The 17,265-nt window shown below is 36.8% G+C and overlaps 1 protein-coding gene across 1 annotated transcript in view; it reads right to left on the bottom strand.

Moving 5' to 3' along the window:
* Positions 1-17,265, bottom strand: part of LOC141427452 (uncharacterized) — a 266,714-nt gene that overhangs the window by 10,601 nt on the left and 238,848 nt on the right. The window contains exon 5 of the mRNA XM_074086932.1: positions 1,528-1,726. Coding sequence (XP_073943033.1) covers positions 1,528-1,726 — 199 coding nt within the window. The remainder of the gene's footprint in view (positions 1-1,527; positions 1,727-17,265) is intronic.

The raw sequence follows: 17,265 nt of genomic DNA, 5'->3' as shown, positions 1-17,265 counted from the left end.
TACATGAAGCTGGAAAATAGTAAAACATGAAGGTTCGATAATCACGGGTATTATGGTGGTAATCGGCCTTATTTGTGGTCCGTGCTGAATTAAATTATTTCAAAGTGCATCCAGTATTATTTAGTAAATTTCTTGGGCTATTATAACGCTTTAAGCTTGATAAACCCTTGTGTTTTTAAAATCTTAATATAAGTCACGAGCAGAACTATATGACGTCTGTATATCCACTTATTCAGAAATTAAGCAGACAAACTATCGCTTGAAGTTTCCAGAAATGCACTTATATAGAGATTATTCAGCCAATCTGTGTTGCTTGTGCATGCACCTTGTTCCGTACTTTTCGAATGATTTTGACAATAACAAACAAAAAGTTGGAATACCCCTAGACTTTGTCACTTCAAAGTTCAATATCTCGATAACGGCTAAACCGATTTTGATGAAACATGTCTAAGAACCATCGCTAAAAACCTGCTTTCAAATAAAAAACCTGCATTCGAATCGGTCCACCCGTTTAAGAGCTACGGTGCCACAGACAGACACGCAGACAAACACATAACGGTAAACTCTTTTTGCGTTGGGGATTAAAAATGGCTTAGTGCTTAATTAGCAAGTGATTTGATGTATTGTTGCTTTTGTACTCAAAACAGAAAGGTAGAGCAAAAAAATAAAATAGCTGTGTACATACAGTAAGCTCGGTTTTATTTGATATTCCCGTTTTAAGCATAAAAATATGTAAATAGGTAGAGCAAAGCGGCCAGCAAATCCTGAGACGCACGGGTTTATTACTATGTACTATATGTGCTTTATTCTCGAAATGGGATTTAGGAAGGGAGAAAATTGCCAAATAAGAAAATACTTATAAAAGTTTATTGGTTGCTCGCCGCGTATCGTAATCCATCCGACCGTCTCGGTTACGGAATCCATTTCCTTACGGAAAAGTTTAAGTATTATTACTTTATTACATTCCAAAACCGATGTGGATAATGATAAGAGAAATTAATAGAAAATTCAGTAAACCCTTCGCGACGATATAGGGGGGAATAAGCGATTGGTTCATTGGGATTCCGCGTGGGATTACGGGACTTGACCGGCATCCGGGCCGGGATAATCGGGATGCCGACTATTTCTCAGTTTTTGTTTTGGCGTATCCCTGGATTTTTACATAAATTAAATTAGAAAAGATACATAAACCAGCTTATGCGGTTTTTACTTTGTAAGTAAGCACAGATGCTACACACTAATATTATAGATAGCATTAGACAACAGATTGTGATAATATTCATGGAGGAATGCTTTTGTTCCCAAAAATACAGCTAAGCATCCTTACTATGATAAATAAATATTGTCATGGCAAATATCATAAAGATCATGTCAGGTTACTATTGTAAAAGACGTTGAGGGTACAATATTCTAGCATTTGTAAAAGCTCTGTGATTTCTTCGATAGGAACACTAGCTTAAATGTGTTGGAACTTCTTAGTTAATAAAACAATGAGAGCGAGCACAGTTTTTGCTAAGTTACCCTTACCGCTCAGTCTTTCTATCCGCTCCCTGCGATCGGCGGCCTCCTCTGCCAGCTTGGATGAGGTCTTTACTCCTTCTCCAGACTTCTGAGTCTTCTCCATGATAGCACACGCGCGGAGCACAAACGCTGGGACTGTCTCCGCCTTCTCCTGCCGAGGAATCTCTACCAGAGACCAGTACTGAGTCTCCAGACGAATGACGTCCTGGAAAAAAAATAACAAATCCAAAAATGTTAAGAGATAGAGCCGAATTTACGTGACATCGAAGGAGTTTCTTCCTTAGTTTAGCATTAAGGAGTCTTACTCGGTGTCTTAAAATTGATTGGAAATAATTATTTGTGCAGATGGTTAAGTTGGTCAAACTGAACACCACCCCTGTAGTGGTTACTACCCTGAATTTTCTATTCAAGACAAAAGCACCCTTTGGCGGCGTACACTTTGAATATCGATCAATATATATGAAAAAATTTGTCAGGCACAATTCAAAATCCTGTCAAACATTAACAGGGGTGTCCAGTCAAACTAACCCAACCACCTGTTAAAGTATTCTGTGTATTTATAGATAGACACCTAAAAGATGACGTGTCTTACGAGCATGTACAATGGAAACCATATCACACTTACAAAATGAAACGGTGACGCTGAAATGACCAAAATTTTTTAAAGGACCACAAAATTTTATTCAACATAATTTTTCATGACTATTAATTATTATGATCCACTTTACGTAAAATCCAGGTCGTCGTCGTCCCAGCCTATATACGTCCCACTGCTGGGCACAGGCCTCCTCTCAGAACAAGAGGGCTTGGGCCATAGTTCCCACGCGGGCCCAGTGCGGATTGGGAACTTCACACGCACCATTGAATTGCTTTGCAGGTTTGTACAGGTTTCCTCACGATGTTTGCCTTCACCGCAAAGCTCGTGGTAAATATCAAATGTAATTCCGCACATGAATTTCGAAAACCTCAGAGGTGCGAGCCGGGGTTTGAACCCACGACCCTCTGCTTGAGAGGCGATAGGTCAAACCACTAGGCCACCACGGCTTTTTTAGGCCACCACGGCTTTTCAATCCAGGTGCTGCTGTTGAACAATAAAATAACGGCTTTTGTAGTCACGACAGCAACATGATAGGAATCTAGCCATCAATCATTTGCGGTGGCCTTTATGATTGTACCTTTTGATGGTGAATATCAAAAATCTGTTCGGAACATTTTAAATCAAAGTTTTTTTATAAGTCTGTACAAAAAGCGATCGCGAACCAATACTAATCAAACCATGGAGGATTCTACATAGAGCTGAAGCCGGCAATGTTTTGAAAATAAAAATATATCTACATATTTTTTCTTCCCATTTCAAAAAAACAATCTTAATTAATGACATTGTAATAAGAACCACGGCACGCGTCATCGTGAATGACTCTACCTATACCTAATATTTTTTTTTTATCTAAGCGTCCTCAGTGTCGGTAGACCGCTAAGGTTAATTTAAAAAATACAACATTTATGTTCTTTAGTTTTCTGTTAACCTTGTGAATAACCATTTTGTGAATAACTTGGTCTTTATATTTTTTTAACTTTCTTATAATAAAAATAGTTAAATTCCAGTAGTTTTAAAAACGAGACTCAAATTTGTTTTCAAGTTATAGTTCGCCAAATTTGTGCCAACTAACCACGTTAAAAACAAACATTGGAGTAAGTTCTAAAATAATTGCATTGGTTGCTCAAACAGAACAGTTTTGGAATTGTATTCCACCTGAACATCCTTACCTGCTTATTCCGTTATGTTTGCAGTTTATAATTTCTGCAGCAGAACTTTTTACCCCAAAATTGTTATTAGACCAAGCTAGTTCGCACGAAATAAATAAGCCCATTATGAAAAATATAAGTTCGCGTCTGTCCGCCACCAGTAGGTAAGTAGTAAGTACTGTGTTCGAGTCCGTAAACTACCTTGTTGTGAACTCAATTGCAAAGTATTTCTCTCTGTCGCGGGCAAGCTGCCATTGTGCAACTTTTATTGAAGACTTTCAAAAGTACGTGATTTTGTTTATAAACGTCCATCAAAATCGTGAAGCGTACTTAAAGTCCTTTGGTAAAGTTGTTTCTCTTGTTGTGAAGAATAGCCCGGTGTTTTCAGAATTAAGTGATATTTTCTTTTCATTACTTTGATCAATACGTTCTTTTCCTTAAGGAAACGTGAAGTATCAGTATCGTTATTAAGATCTGTTTTAATGTGTTAGTCTGAAGCAAAAATAGCATCTAATGACTTTCTTCATACAATCAGACAAGGTCGTCGCTTAATTATTTTTTCTTTCTTCTTCTTTCTTTCGTATAATTATGTTCAAAGTGTACCTATAGAAGGCGTGACTAAGTTTTTTTTTATTCGACTGGATGGCAAACGAGCAAGCGGGTCTCCTGATGGTAAGAGATCACCACCGCCCATAGACACCTGCAACACCAGTTTATAAAAAGAAACAAACGAGTAATCTTTACTTATATAATCACGGCCAATTGCCGAAATACTCCTTGTATATCATCTTAAAGTGCATATATTTAGCCACGAACCTCTTCGACCTGATAAGTTAAATCCGATCAATGCGCCAGAGTAGCTCGAGCGCAGTCATTTGTCTTAAATAAAGTAGATAAGTCTCCACTGGACCCATGCCGATTTAAACCAATAAAAACCGTCTACACGCCTTGTAGCTTGTATTTAAATTTTCTCTTTTGCAAACTAGGTAAGTACATTACATTACATTATGTACACTTTGTTGGCACTTTATTGAGATTGCACCTTCGTTTTCATGAGTCCCAATTCCAACTAGTACCACAGAATATATAATAGTACTGACATACAGAATGGACACGCTCCGCCCCGCACCGGTTCGAGTTACCCCACCCCTCAAGCGCAGATTGCAAGAAAACCGCAGGAAAGCTGTCGGGCGCGCAACGCGATGTATGTCGGCCGCACCGTCGCACGGCACTAAGTTCAGGAGCAATAACTTTGCGAAATGGTGATATACTGTTCATTGTATGGGTGTTTGTCAACAGCCAAAGATAAGAAAAGGAGTTTTTTTCGATTTCCGAAGGACGAAAAAAGGTAGGTAAGGTACCTAACCAACTTTAATTAGCAACATGTACAGTGTAGGTATTAGGTAACTGGGGAAAAAACCAATACCTAGGTTTAAAAGTTTGTACCTATAATGTATAAATAGACATCTTATATTAGTCGGTAGGTATTTGTAAAAATGATTTATTAATACTTTCCTATCAATAGATCAATATCTTATATACAATCACTATACTAATTATATAACAAATTGTCTTTACAAAATAAACTAGGTATACACTCATTCACTTGTTTTTAAACACTTAATTTAGACAAACGATACCTAAGTACTTTCCGCACCTATCTCTTTCTATGCCGCTATACAGTCGTGCAGTCGCGAGTCGCCACTCACATGATCTTCCGAACGCTGTAACTTTGTTTTCGTCCGCGCGGTCGTAATAATTATTTTGATCAGTTAGAGAGTATTTTACTATTTTAAAATAGCTCTTTTCTTACTACGCTATTTTCTTATTCCGCTATTATAAAACGCGATTAGGCTCTTCGAGTAGGTACCTACGGATTAAATTGTATTATCATTTGCGTTTTTTTTTTCAATTTCAGGTGCAAACTATGGGTCGTAGCGTCCGTTCGTTCAGATTTAAACAATAAAAATGTGGAAAATCTAATTCTCAGTTACTACATTTGTGATTTACACTTTAAAAATACAGATCGTCTAGCAAAAAAATTAAAACGTGATGCAGTTCCGACTCAAAATTTGCCACAAGATATTCGTCTAGATCGAACAAAATATACTCAAACTGAATATAGTATTTCTCAGCGCATATCAACAATAGAAGATGCTTCACAAACTTCAATTCCGAGTGTTTCAGATTGTTCAACACAGACTACGAAAGATTTGTCTGCCAACACACCACGTAAAAAAAATGCTTAGGGAATATAAAACTATTTCCTAAAAACCCGAAAATCAGTCATATTCTAATAATTTGTCGCTCGTACAAAGTCACATAATTTTCCGTGAAATCCGCGCGCCGGCAGTTCATTGCTCGGCTCGGTGGCCGTGAGTCCGCGAGCAAGCGCCAACTTGTCAGTGGGCGCGCGAGAAATTGAGGTTCCTACCCTGCCTACTTCCTTTTCTTAATAATAATGCTTTCTAAAAGTATCGCGATTAATACGACATGAAATAACTAATTAGGTACCGAATAATTCGTTCAAGTTTGTAGTCATATATTTATTGTAATTTAAAATAATAATGCTTAAATACATAGACAGACACATTTTAAGTAGGTTTAAATAAAAATATATGATTAACGTAACGATTACATTTATTTACACATTTAAGTCATACCTACATACCCTATAGTACCTACTAGGGTTTTGCGATAGTCAGCCCTGTGCAGCTTACGCACACATTGACGCGTGTACAGACATCGTCGTGCCTATGTAGATTCAAGAACGCGTATTTTGTATGGCGTGTCCGCCCTGTGCTAGTACATTGAAATTGCATACGGTCTGCCAAAAATCCAAAAATGCGGCATAAAATGTGTTGGAACTCAAAAATGTAACAGAGAAGAGATGAGCGGAGAGAGCGTGGTCTAATAGCTAACTAGACGGTTTTCAACGTCTTTACATCATATATTTTGGATTACACAAATACAGCCCACTGCTGGTCATAACCATCAGAATGAGAGGGCTAAGGCTAAGGCTAAGGGTGCCCACGCGGGCCCAGGACAGATTAGGCACTTCACACGTACTCCATTGACCTCTTTCGCTGGTTTTCGAAAAGTTCAGGGTTTTCAAATGTTATTTCGCACACGAATTCCATAAAACATGAGAGGCCAGGCTATCAGAGCACTGCAATGGTTTTGTTTGTTCAGTCGTTGGAATCAAGTAGGTACATTCAAGATTATTAGAAGGTACAATATACCGTTACTCATTTATGCAATTTTCAAAGTATTATCTAACTGGCTTTTGCCCGCTGCTTCGCCCGCGTGGAATTCGGTTATCGCGCGCTGTTCCCTCGGGAACTGCAGTTTTCCGGGATAAAAAGTAGCCTATGTCACTCTCTGGTCCATAAAATATCTCTATGCCAAAAATCACGTCGATCTGTCGCTCCGTTTCCATGTGAAAGACGGACAAACATACAAACACACATACTTTCGTATTTATAATATTAGTTCGGATTCAAAAGGCTGGCTACAAAGAAAGTAAAGTAAAATGCATAATTCTATCATACCTATGTCCATCAGTGGACGTCCTACGTTGATGACGAGTTGTTTCTCATTATTAAGAGCCCTTTACGGATTTAGTTAATTGAATAATGAAAGTATAATGTTTCCGGGTACTAAAACGGCTTTGGCTACAAGAAGGATTAGATATGTGAATAATGGAGAAAGTAAGATAGCCGAGCTAACGCAAATCATACGGAGTCTTCCTCTTAGTGAAGAACTTACGCCGATACGACGATTTATTTGTTTATTGTACGTGGATAAACTTTAAAACTATAGAATTGATTTTAAAATAATTTCACCTATAAATAAAAACTTTATTATCAGGGCATTGTCCATATTTTATCCCGGGAACGTGTGAAGTTCCGATGGGATACAGATGAAGTTGCAAGCAATAACTAATAGTATGTACATGTATTAATCCTTTAAATAACTAAAAACAGAAAGAAACACACTTGTCCAACGTTGAGATACACGTACAAAGGCCAGGAAGTATAAGTACATAGTGAAGATAAACTAATGACGGACAGGTGGCTAATTTAAATACGATTAAATTGAATAAGCAAAAAACCCTGATTTCATTTTTCATATTGTTCAATTTTAGAACACAGTTTTTAGATGTACATGTGGATGTAGATGTGCCTTACTATAAAAATATTTACCTACTTTTAGGGGCTGTTTCACCATCCATTGATTAGTGTTAACTGGCGGTTAGGTGTGATGCCGTCTCTATTTGTTCGAATAGACGGAGACGGCATCACATTTAACCATCGGTTAACGCTAATCAATGGATGGTGAAACAGACCCTTAAAATGAAAAAAATAATTTACGAAACAAGAGCATAGGACAAGGTTTCCACTCTCGCAAAGAAAATCGATTGCTAGGGAAAGGAAATTAAACCCCGATGGTGGCAAATTTTATAACTTATAATAAATAGCATTGCGAATTATGATGGCAAACTAGCAAGTTGGTCACTTGATGTTAAGTGAGCACCGCCACCCATAACATCAGAGGATTGCTGATGCGCTGCCTAGCTTAGAGCGCTAACATAGAAATATCTCATGTGCCAATACTCGTAATTTCATCTGTATCCTCGTAAATATGTGCCAATAGTTTTGTCAATAGGTATCTAATCTAAGCAGTTCTTAATCTTTTAGTTAGAAGGGACCATTTGACAAAATTTCAGTATTGCCATGGACCACCAACTGTTTGAAGGAAATATATACGGTAATAGTAAAATTGTAAATGAATGAACGGTTGTGACCACTACTTGACTGGCGCTTCGTTTTGTCAATTCTTTGTTGATGGCTTCGCGGACCACTTCGATTTCTTCCAGGGACCACCAGTGGTCCGCGGATTACCGGTTAAGAACTACTAAGTTATTTCGTTTACTTTCACGTTCAATTAGTTTAGTCGACGTAAATTGACCATAGTTTCGAACACTCATGTTCCGGGCCTTTTAAAATACGAGCAATTTCAATGTGGATGTCAGACAATCGAAAGAATTTTAATTTCCTGACGGTTCCGACCATTGAATCTAGGTTAATTGAAAAGATTATTGTCAGGATCCTAGAAATAGCTTCGAAGAAAAGTCACTTACTGACTTAAATGCTACCACTAATAACTATATATACTGATCTAGACAGATAATAATTTAATTTGACGTAGTAAATGCGGTAGCGGTAAAAAAATTGACTTTGAATAAAAAAAACTCTAGGTACAGTCTAAACCACACCCTGCTGTAGCTTTGTCTGCAGGCTAATCAGCCACGTTATCAACAGCTGCCTACTTTTAGTAAAATTAAGATTATTTTTATAGATATCCAATAAAATCTAAGGGACTCATAATAGAAATCGCTACAACCCTACTCTGCAATAAAATAGTCCTTCCGCAGCTTGACAATTCATTGCTATTTTATTATTCTAGTGTTCAGCGAAATCTCAGTCTGTCAGGCTAGACCAGCGGCTATATTTCATAGTTTTTTCGCCTTTTTTGTCGGCCAAGCTAAGCTATTTATCAGCTTATAACTCCCAGATTTACTGTAGGACCGTAACATCACAACTTTTCTTACTTTGGGAGCAGTTTGCTCAAGCAATGCTACACACGGCTAACATTAAATGTTATTACAATTTTTTTGTCGCTAATGTGTTTCTTTTTATGTGCACTTGTAAGAAAGAGACGCTGTTCACAGAGCCTCTTTTTTACAAGTGTTTATCTGCCGCCATGAAATTTCAAAGCAGCTAGAAAATTTATGTAAAGGATCACCGTTCTTAAATTTACTAACTGGTCTGATATCATCAGCCGGAATAATCATGTCCATTGCTGAACAAAGGCCCCTCCCTTGATCTTATATACATAAATTTACAGATATCTGTAGGTAAACCGAATATATGTTCTGTTATCACGGTAGGACCTACTACCAGTAGGGCTACTTTACTCGTATTACTTAAGTAAACTAATGCAGCAAAGCCTACTTAAAAGCAAAATTAAATCATCTCAATCGAGGCTTGGCACGTTTTTTGCAGCATGTTTTTGTTGGGATGTGGTTTTACTTGCAAGGTCATTCAACAAATCACTCTGACCTAAGATCGCCCTATAGTAGCTACGTATCCCTTTTCTAACATGAAATTTGTGTTATGCCATTAATTCATATATTAATTACCGAAGTCATTATGCCGCTCGCCTGAAACAAATTAACAGAGATAATGAGTTCGATAGGGGTTAATTTATGTAATCGTTGCGGTAATTAGACCATAGATTTAGGATGAAAACGAAGGTATTTACTTTAAGAATTTCAGAATTTAAGAAATTAATTTTAGCCACTATTTTGCTTTCACACTATTTTAAATTAAATACTAAGCAATTTTATTTTTCAGATGACTTTTATACGGACTCCATTTTGTTCACAACCATAAACATGACTCTTTCCCAATTTACGGAACTCTATTTATATGTCTTTATTAGGTTATTTTGCACTAATACCTACTTATTTATCTGCCAAGTTAATTGTTTTATTGCTTTCGTCTGTGACGATTTTCTGTCAATAAATTTATTTGCTTTGCTTCCAACCTCTTGAACCTCGTTATTATTAAGTCAGCGATAAATCCGAATTAATACAGTTGCAAGGTCCATTCCTGTGCCATCGTCACCGGTCATTAAAAAGTACAACTGAAACACTGAAATTCCTAAAACTTGCCTCTTACTCTCTTAATATAATATCTAGTTGTGTTTAGAATAAAAGTATACATTAAAAGTAATGTTTTCCTTTATGACAATTCGCAGTTACAATTGGCAGCGTACCGCTCCCTAATTGCAACTAAAGAACTGTGTGTGCCGCTCGCGCACAATAACATAGTTTGTTCCGGAACAAAAGACGTTTCCTGTTACTAGAGAGCTTTAAAACAATGCGACGGAAAAGAAAAGGGTAGCCCCGAGTAGCTGTAAAGACGGAAAATGGACAACTACGGAATACAGATGACGTTGCTAAAATAATAAGTGTTAAGATCAAGAGTGAGAATTAACAAATGTAGGTATTAATAACTGAGGTAGGTATGTCCAACTTTTTCGACCCACCTTGGTTATGATTGAAATAAAAGTTTTTCGAAAGAACTAACGATTTTGTCAAAAATTACCAAATATTACCACATATACCTGTGGGAGAAGAGTTGTTTTTAATATATTTTGAATTTTAACGGTTCCAAATTAGCTCGTAAACAAGTTGGTCGCTAAACCGCTCCCACCCGGTGTGACGTCATTTGTTTGTTCGCTTTTATAAATAGGACCTACCTGCCGTCGCCGGCTCAGATATCATTCCGTTGCGAACATCGCACAAAGCTGTGCCTCTGAGCTGTTGACGTAGTCCGGTAACGCCATTTTCCTATAGAAACTAGTTCATACTGTCATTACTGTCATACTGTGTCTTTATCGTTGTGCTTCATACAAATCTATACTAACTGATGGTGGAACCCTGTAAGTAAGTGACTTTGATGATGATACTGTTGCATTGTTTAAAGACTATTACACATAGTCATAATTAATGCTAATTTAATATATCGCATTATTGTTGTTCTAGGACAAATACCTTATTTCTAAATAAATATGCTGTGTTGATTTGAACGCTGTTTCCTATCGATATTCCCTTTAATCTCCACATACCTGTAGCCTGCAACAATTCAATTGTGTGTTTTAAGTTCTCAATTCGCACTGGGCCCGCCTGGGAACTATAGACAAAGCCTCTCATCCTTAGACGAGGACTATGCCTACTAGGGGCGTATATAGAAAGGAGAGATTATTATCCTAACATATTCGTCTAAAGTAGGTAATAAATAAATAAAAAATATAATATCATACGACACTTGACACCAATTGACATAGTTCCAACTAAGCAAAGCTTGTACTATGGATACTAGGCAACGGATAAACATACTTAAACAGCGGTCTACATCAATGGAAAATACGAGTAAGTAAATTATTTATTTTAGTTACAACTAATTTATTGAATCAGGCGTTATTTTGCGGAGGGATATCAATGAACTAACATATATTTAAGGTCGCGGGTGAGCAAAGTTATTGTGTTATTTCATTAGTTACAACTGTAACAATTGAGGTACTTCTACTTATGCTCTTAAAACTTAATAAAATTAATCGCCAAATTATTAGCTGACAGCATCATTTATTGAAAAATATTACTATGCGGGTCGCGTCCGTAATTTGGCAGCAGTTGAGGGCCCCAGGCAAAGTTGCGCTCTAGCGTATAGTACGAACACTTATGATTCTTATGAATTTCGTTTCCAGGCATTTTAGGCCACTTTATAATCTTTTGTGTGAAGGTGTGCGTTGCGTCGAGCGTAATGGGCCTACGCTCTACAAGTTGTCGACCTGTAGCTACTAAAGAACGCTTTGTTCGTCGATTGATTAAGTTGTTGAACTTATTTGTTTACAAAGTAAATGCAGTAGAAGATTGTAGTTCAAAGATGGGCTCGTCCTCTGACTTGTTGAAATGTATCGTGGCAGTTTTTTTGGAAAAAAACCATTTTACTTAGGTATTAAGTAGACTTATTGTAAAATAAGAAATACGCTCAGTTTTGGTAGGTATAGTAAAACAAACTAAATCGCGTACCATGGCGCAACCTCTAGACTATGCTACTGACTGATGTCATATTGATATTCCATCTGCCAAAGAAATCTTAGCAAAATTGATTATGTAAAGGTCTTACGGGACACGATTCGGTTTTCTTGACTGTACCTACATAGGTGACATTGACAATGGATTGCAACCTACAAATCACAATCCTTGATTAGTAAAAAATAATTGCAGAAATGTACTCGTATGTTCGTGCATCACTTGGTACAGAACGCTTGCACCTACATATTTATCTAGTTAATTATAAAATAAAATAACATCAATGAAAATCACGATGTAATTTTAAGGAATTCCCACGAGAATTTAATAAAATCCCGAATTTCAATTCAACTGCTGTATCTAATGATTTACGCATGCGAAGCCGCGGGTAAACGCTAGTATGACATAAATTGACCTACGTTTGCACATAGTATTGTAATATCACGCGGTATCAGTAATCAAAGCACCTCTATTGTAATTTAAAGCAATTACCTACTAGAACAGTGTATGTTAATATTATGTTGAATTTGTGTGCATAATGAGCTAATATGTCACATTCTATTCCTAGGGTCGGGTAGGATAGGGTAGGGTATTACAATCAGACTATCAGCAAAATTTCTGTACTTATTTTGTTTGCTTTATCATAGTCATCGTTCTCCATGTTATGTATTTAACATCAACTTATATCGTCACGTTAACTCGTATCACCGTAATGACTAGACATTGGCCTGGCTTACAGAACGCCATGTATATTTAGGGAAGGCCTGTGTCCTACGAATGTGTGACGTCCGACGGCTGATGATGATGATATTTCCCGTAATAAATAGTAGCAAAGAAAACACGTCTCATAAGAGCTTTCCGCTACCTATTGCAGGTGCCTGAACTTGACATCTAATCGATGGCTTAAATTGAAAACCATTCACGTCAACTTCGAACTAATTCTCAAAACTCGAGACACCAGTAGAAATGGGTTGGATTTGAAATTATATGATAAGCAATTTCAGGCAGGGAAATTGAAATTATTTCAGTGTAAATTCCAGGTGAATGAACAAGTTTCTACTTAAATAAAGGCACAGGTTGCCTGAAAGGTATGTTTTAGATAATTGATTGAATAACGCGCTATTTCGCGGAAGTCCATATCAATGAACTACAAAGTTGCAGTTGTGGTCGCGAAGGACCCAGGTAAAAGGTAGCTTTAAATTGTTATATATAATGTGACAAATTTGTACGTTGCTTTCAAATAAAAAAACAAAAAAAAAAATTATATCAACAGCTCACTAATGTGAGTATTATAATATCGTTAATTTGCTGGATTTCTTAATAAAATATAAGTGTTAGTTAGATAATAAAAATATATTGGGCACGTTTTTTTTATGATTGGTTTTTTGGAGTCTTTTTTTATTTTTATTTCAACTTCAAATTTGTTACTTTTACGGGTATCCCGTGAACCATATCGAAAATACAAACTGAGACATGGATGCACAGAAAAAACCAGAAAAAGAGCCAAATTTGATACTTTTACGGATATCCCGTGAAACCATATCGAAAATATGTAATATATTTTCGATATGTTTTCACGGGATATCCGTAAAGTAACAAATTCGGAATTGAAATAAAAAATACAAAAAGACTCCAAAAAACCAATCATAATTGATTGCTTAGCAGCGACATCTCTTGTCTGGGTGAGCGGTTGGTTCCGAAAGAGTGTGACGTCTCTCGATGAGAGCGGAACATATATGTCGCTAGTGCTGCTGCATAAGTAGCGTAGTAGAAAAAGCAACCTGAGATATGTATGCATAGGAAAATTCGTGTCAAGATTCCTGTCCAGCGGTGGTGTAGGGGTTATAGCACGCAGCACGGATTGCTGAGGACCTGGGTTCGATTCCCAGCGCTGGTCTCTTTTTTCTGGTTTTTCCGTGCATCCATGTCTCAGTTTTTTTTTCGACACATATTTTTCTTTTTTAAATTTAACAAAAATATAAACACCCACACCCATTACGTTTTCGTGTACCTAACGCCACACTAGTTATGGTCACTTTTTACTTACGAGTAGATGTAACGTTACGGGCCCTCACTCCCAAACTTTGACGTGCTTTGTCTTTACAATGTTTTGTTTGATCGAGAAAAGAAACAGGACGTATCCAATTAATATTCTTTAATTATTTGTCTATCCGACTAATTATAATAATATTTTCGTTACGCAGAACACTACGCTATGAATTTGATAATCTAATCTAATCTAAAACGAAATGACAAAAAAAAAAATTTTCGAGTTTGACAGTAAATTATATTTGATACTGGCTTTACATGAGACATTGTTCATTTAAATACCCAAAACTACAAGCAAACAACAACTTTGTGTGGCCGAGTTGCTTAAAATAATTGTATCACAAAACCGGGTCTGTTGCCTACAATAGTGGCTCGCGGCTGCCAGCCCTAGAATACGTCACGTGCACTGTGATTCAGAATGAAGTTAGTGCTACAAAGGGGAGGGAGGGGTGTAATGTACCCTAAACTTTAATTAATGAGACGATTAAGGTTTTCTAACTGCATATCGCTAGATGGCTTTAGTATCGTGAGATCCGCTGAAGTTACAGCCTTGGCTCATTTAGATAAAAATCAATCCATACGTGACACAAATGTCAAAGTTGGGAACGAAACGATACTAGCGCTATAATAACATAGCCTCGCTGAAACTCGCACTGACGATTTTTTACTTTGCGGATATAACAACGTACTATAAGTGCTTTCACATAAAAGTAGAATTTATATCACGGCCAACCTTTAATGATAAGTTTATTCATCCGTATGCGATTAAATTATATACTTAAATTTAGACATAGAAAACTGAAAATATAGTTTATCTACACCCATATAGTAAATCCTCAATTATGCGTTCAAAAACCATAGGTAATGACCAGCATTACGACATTGGATTCTATTATGAACACGGCTGTACCGTAATGGTCATTACGATACAGAAATCTGTATCGTAATGAGATTTCATACATCATTACAGCACTGGCGCCGCGATCACGTGCAGCAGCAGGCCGTCGCGCGCATAGCTCGTGGGGCAGACATACTTACCTAGTTCTCGTTAATGCAGGTCATTCTCAATACTATTAATTCCTGGCAGTGTAACAGAGTGTACCACATGAATTATAACCCTTTATCGTACCCACATAAAACGCATGAAATTAACAGATAACAAGAGAATAATATATCTATATATATCAGGTACTTTAGTATTTGTAAATAAATTATAATACCTACAATAAATGTTTTATTCTACTTTTTGAGAACCCTTGCCGGCGGCGGTGCTGTACCTGCCAATGAAATTCGTTTCTCAGCTGTATGTATTGTATGTACCGGGAGCTGTGGTATAGTAGTAATTTCATTACCCTCTGTTAGTTTAGGCCAAGTACAGCCCGCCTTCACTTCTCGGTGACGATTGTTTAACTCGGGAACAATAATCATTGTATTCGTAGTCAAAAGCGATGTGTATAAGCTTTATAGAAAACCTACTAACGTTACCTATATACAAAGCAAATTTGAAGAAATAATATACGTTAAGTAATTATAAGATGTAAAACAGCAGATAAAACTAATTTCTAAACGAAATATACCAAGGTTAAAAAAGGACTGCGTGGAATCGTGCCCAACACCCAAAGTAGGTAAGTAAATCTTTTATTATGGGTACTACCTAGGCAATGGATAAACATAGGTACTTAATATCTGGACTTCTGTACCACTAACATGAGTTTACAGTGACCGCACTCGATAGCGACGACGTAAATTATTTGTAGAGGCTCTGTACAATTCTCCATACAAATAATTTACGCCGTCGCTATCGAGTACAGTCACTGTAAACTCATGGTTAGTGGTACTAGTATATAACAAATGGACTACTTTTTATCCCGATGCTACAAAATACGAAGGCTACTCGAGCATGACGCACTTATAAAAATGTTATTTATTGAATCAGGCGTTACTTTGCTTTGCGGGTGAGCAAAGTAATTGATTTAGTTCATTTATAAAAATGTAAACGACACCAAAAAAATACATATTTTTTGTAAAGAGTTTAATTTCAACTACTATTTTTACTTGACTGTTCAAAGAAACAATCATCGTGTATTATTGTTATCTCTGTTATCATTGTCGAGTTCAATTAATAGTTATTTGTGTTACAAGGGAGCAAAATGGTGTATTTACGGCGAGGGCGTACATTGAATCCAGAATGTAGCGAAGGTTTCTACAATAGAATCCTGAGCGTAGCGAGGGATTCTAAAGTAGAATTCTGAGCGTAATGAGGGATTCAAGTGTTAACGCCCAAGATGAAAATAATTTTACTCCCGAGTGGCTCATATGAGCATTAAGAAACTTGGAAAAATAATCTAAGTATTATTAAAGAACAACCAGCATAGAAAATGGCGTGGCTTTACAATTATCAACTTCAAAAAATAGCATTTGCAATAAAACACTTAGAAAAGCCTTGAACAGAAAATTTGCACTTTGTTCCCTCTCGTCAGGGAGGAAAAGTTACTTTTCTGAAGGAGAGGTGTGAAAAAATCATTCTCAGCTATTTTCATATATAACACAGCAGTATCAAATAACAGGTGAAAAGGTTACCTTCTTTCTCGCACGGATAAATAATTTATGAGGAAATTTTTTGTTGCCGCGACGGTATATTTACATCCCCGGAGATTGTAAGATTTGTAAGGCTTACACTGCTCATGAAAATGCATATTCACTATGAATGCATACGTTGTTTGTAAGCGATTAAATTAAGCCATTACACTACCATTGAAATGACGTAAAAGTACTTTTTATGACCTTGTTAAAACATGGTCCAAACTTAATTTTCCCTTAGACATAAGATAGTTTTTCTCTATTAAAAATGGCATTAGATTCCTCGGGATACTCGTAGTACGTAATTAACGAATTGTCGTTGCGAGTAACAGCTAATTTATTATAGTAAAATAACCGACAGAGAAACAGGAAGATAAACAGAGTTAGAGCATTTACAAAGAGCGCGTCGTTTAAAAAATTCTGAAAAAAGGTTCTGAGAGACTGACGCTTAAACTGTACAGTCACCATCAGATGTTTCGGAGCGGCCGAGGTGGTCAAAAATATCGGCACATGCACTCTATTGTTGCGGTATCAGAGTTCATGTATTGATATTTTTCCGCTCTGCCGACTTGGCCGCTCCGAAATATTTGATGGTGACCGTAAATAAGGGACCTTGTTGTAAGACCCAGACTTTTCTTAATAGGTACGTACGACGGTACTGTTGTTTAATATCCCTCGAATAAATTAAACACCGAGTTTAGTCA

This window comes from Choristoneura fumiferana, chromosome 4 (genome assembly GCF_025370935.1).
Source record: "Choristoneura fumiferana chromosome 4, NRCan_CFum_1, whole genome shotgun sequence".
Classification (NCBI taxonomy): Eukaryota; Metazoa; Arthropoda; class Insecta; order Lepidoptera; family Tortricidae; genus Choristoneura; species Choristoneura fumiferana.
Note: the sequence above shows the minus strand (reverse complement) of the source record. Positions and strands in the feature narration are given on the sequence as shown.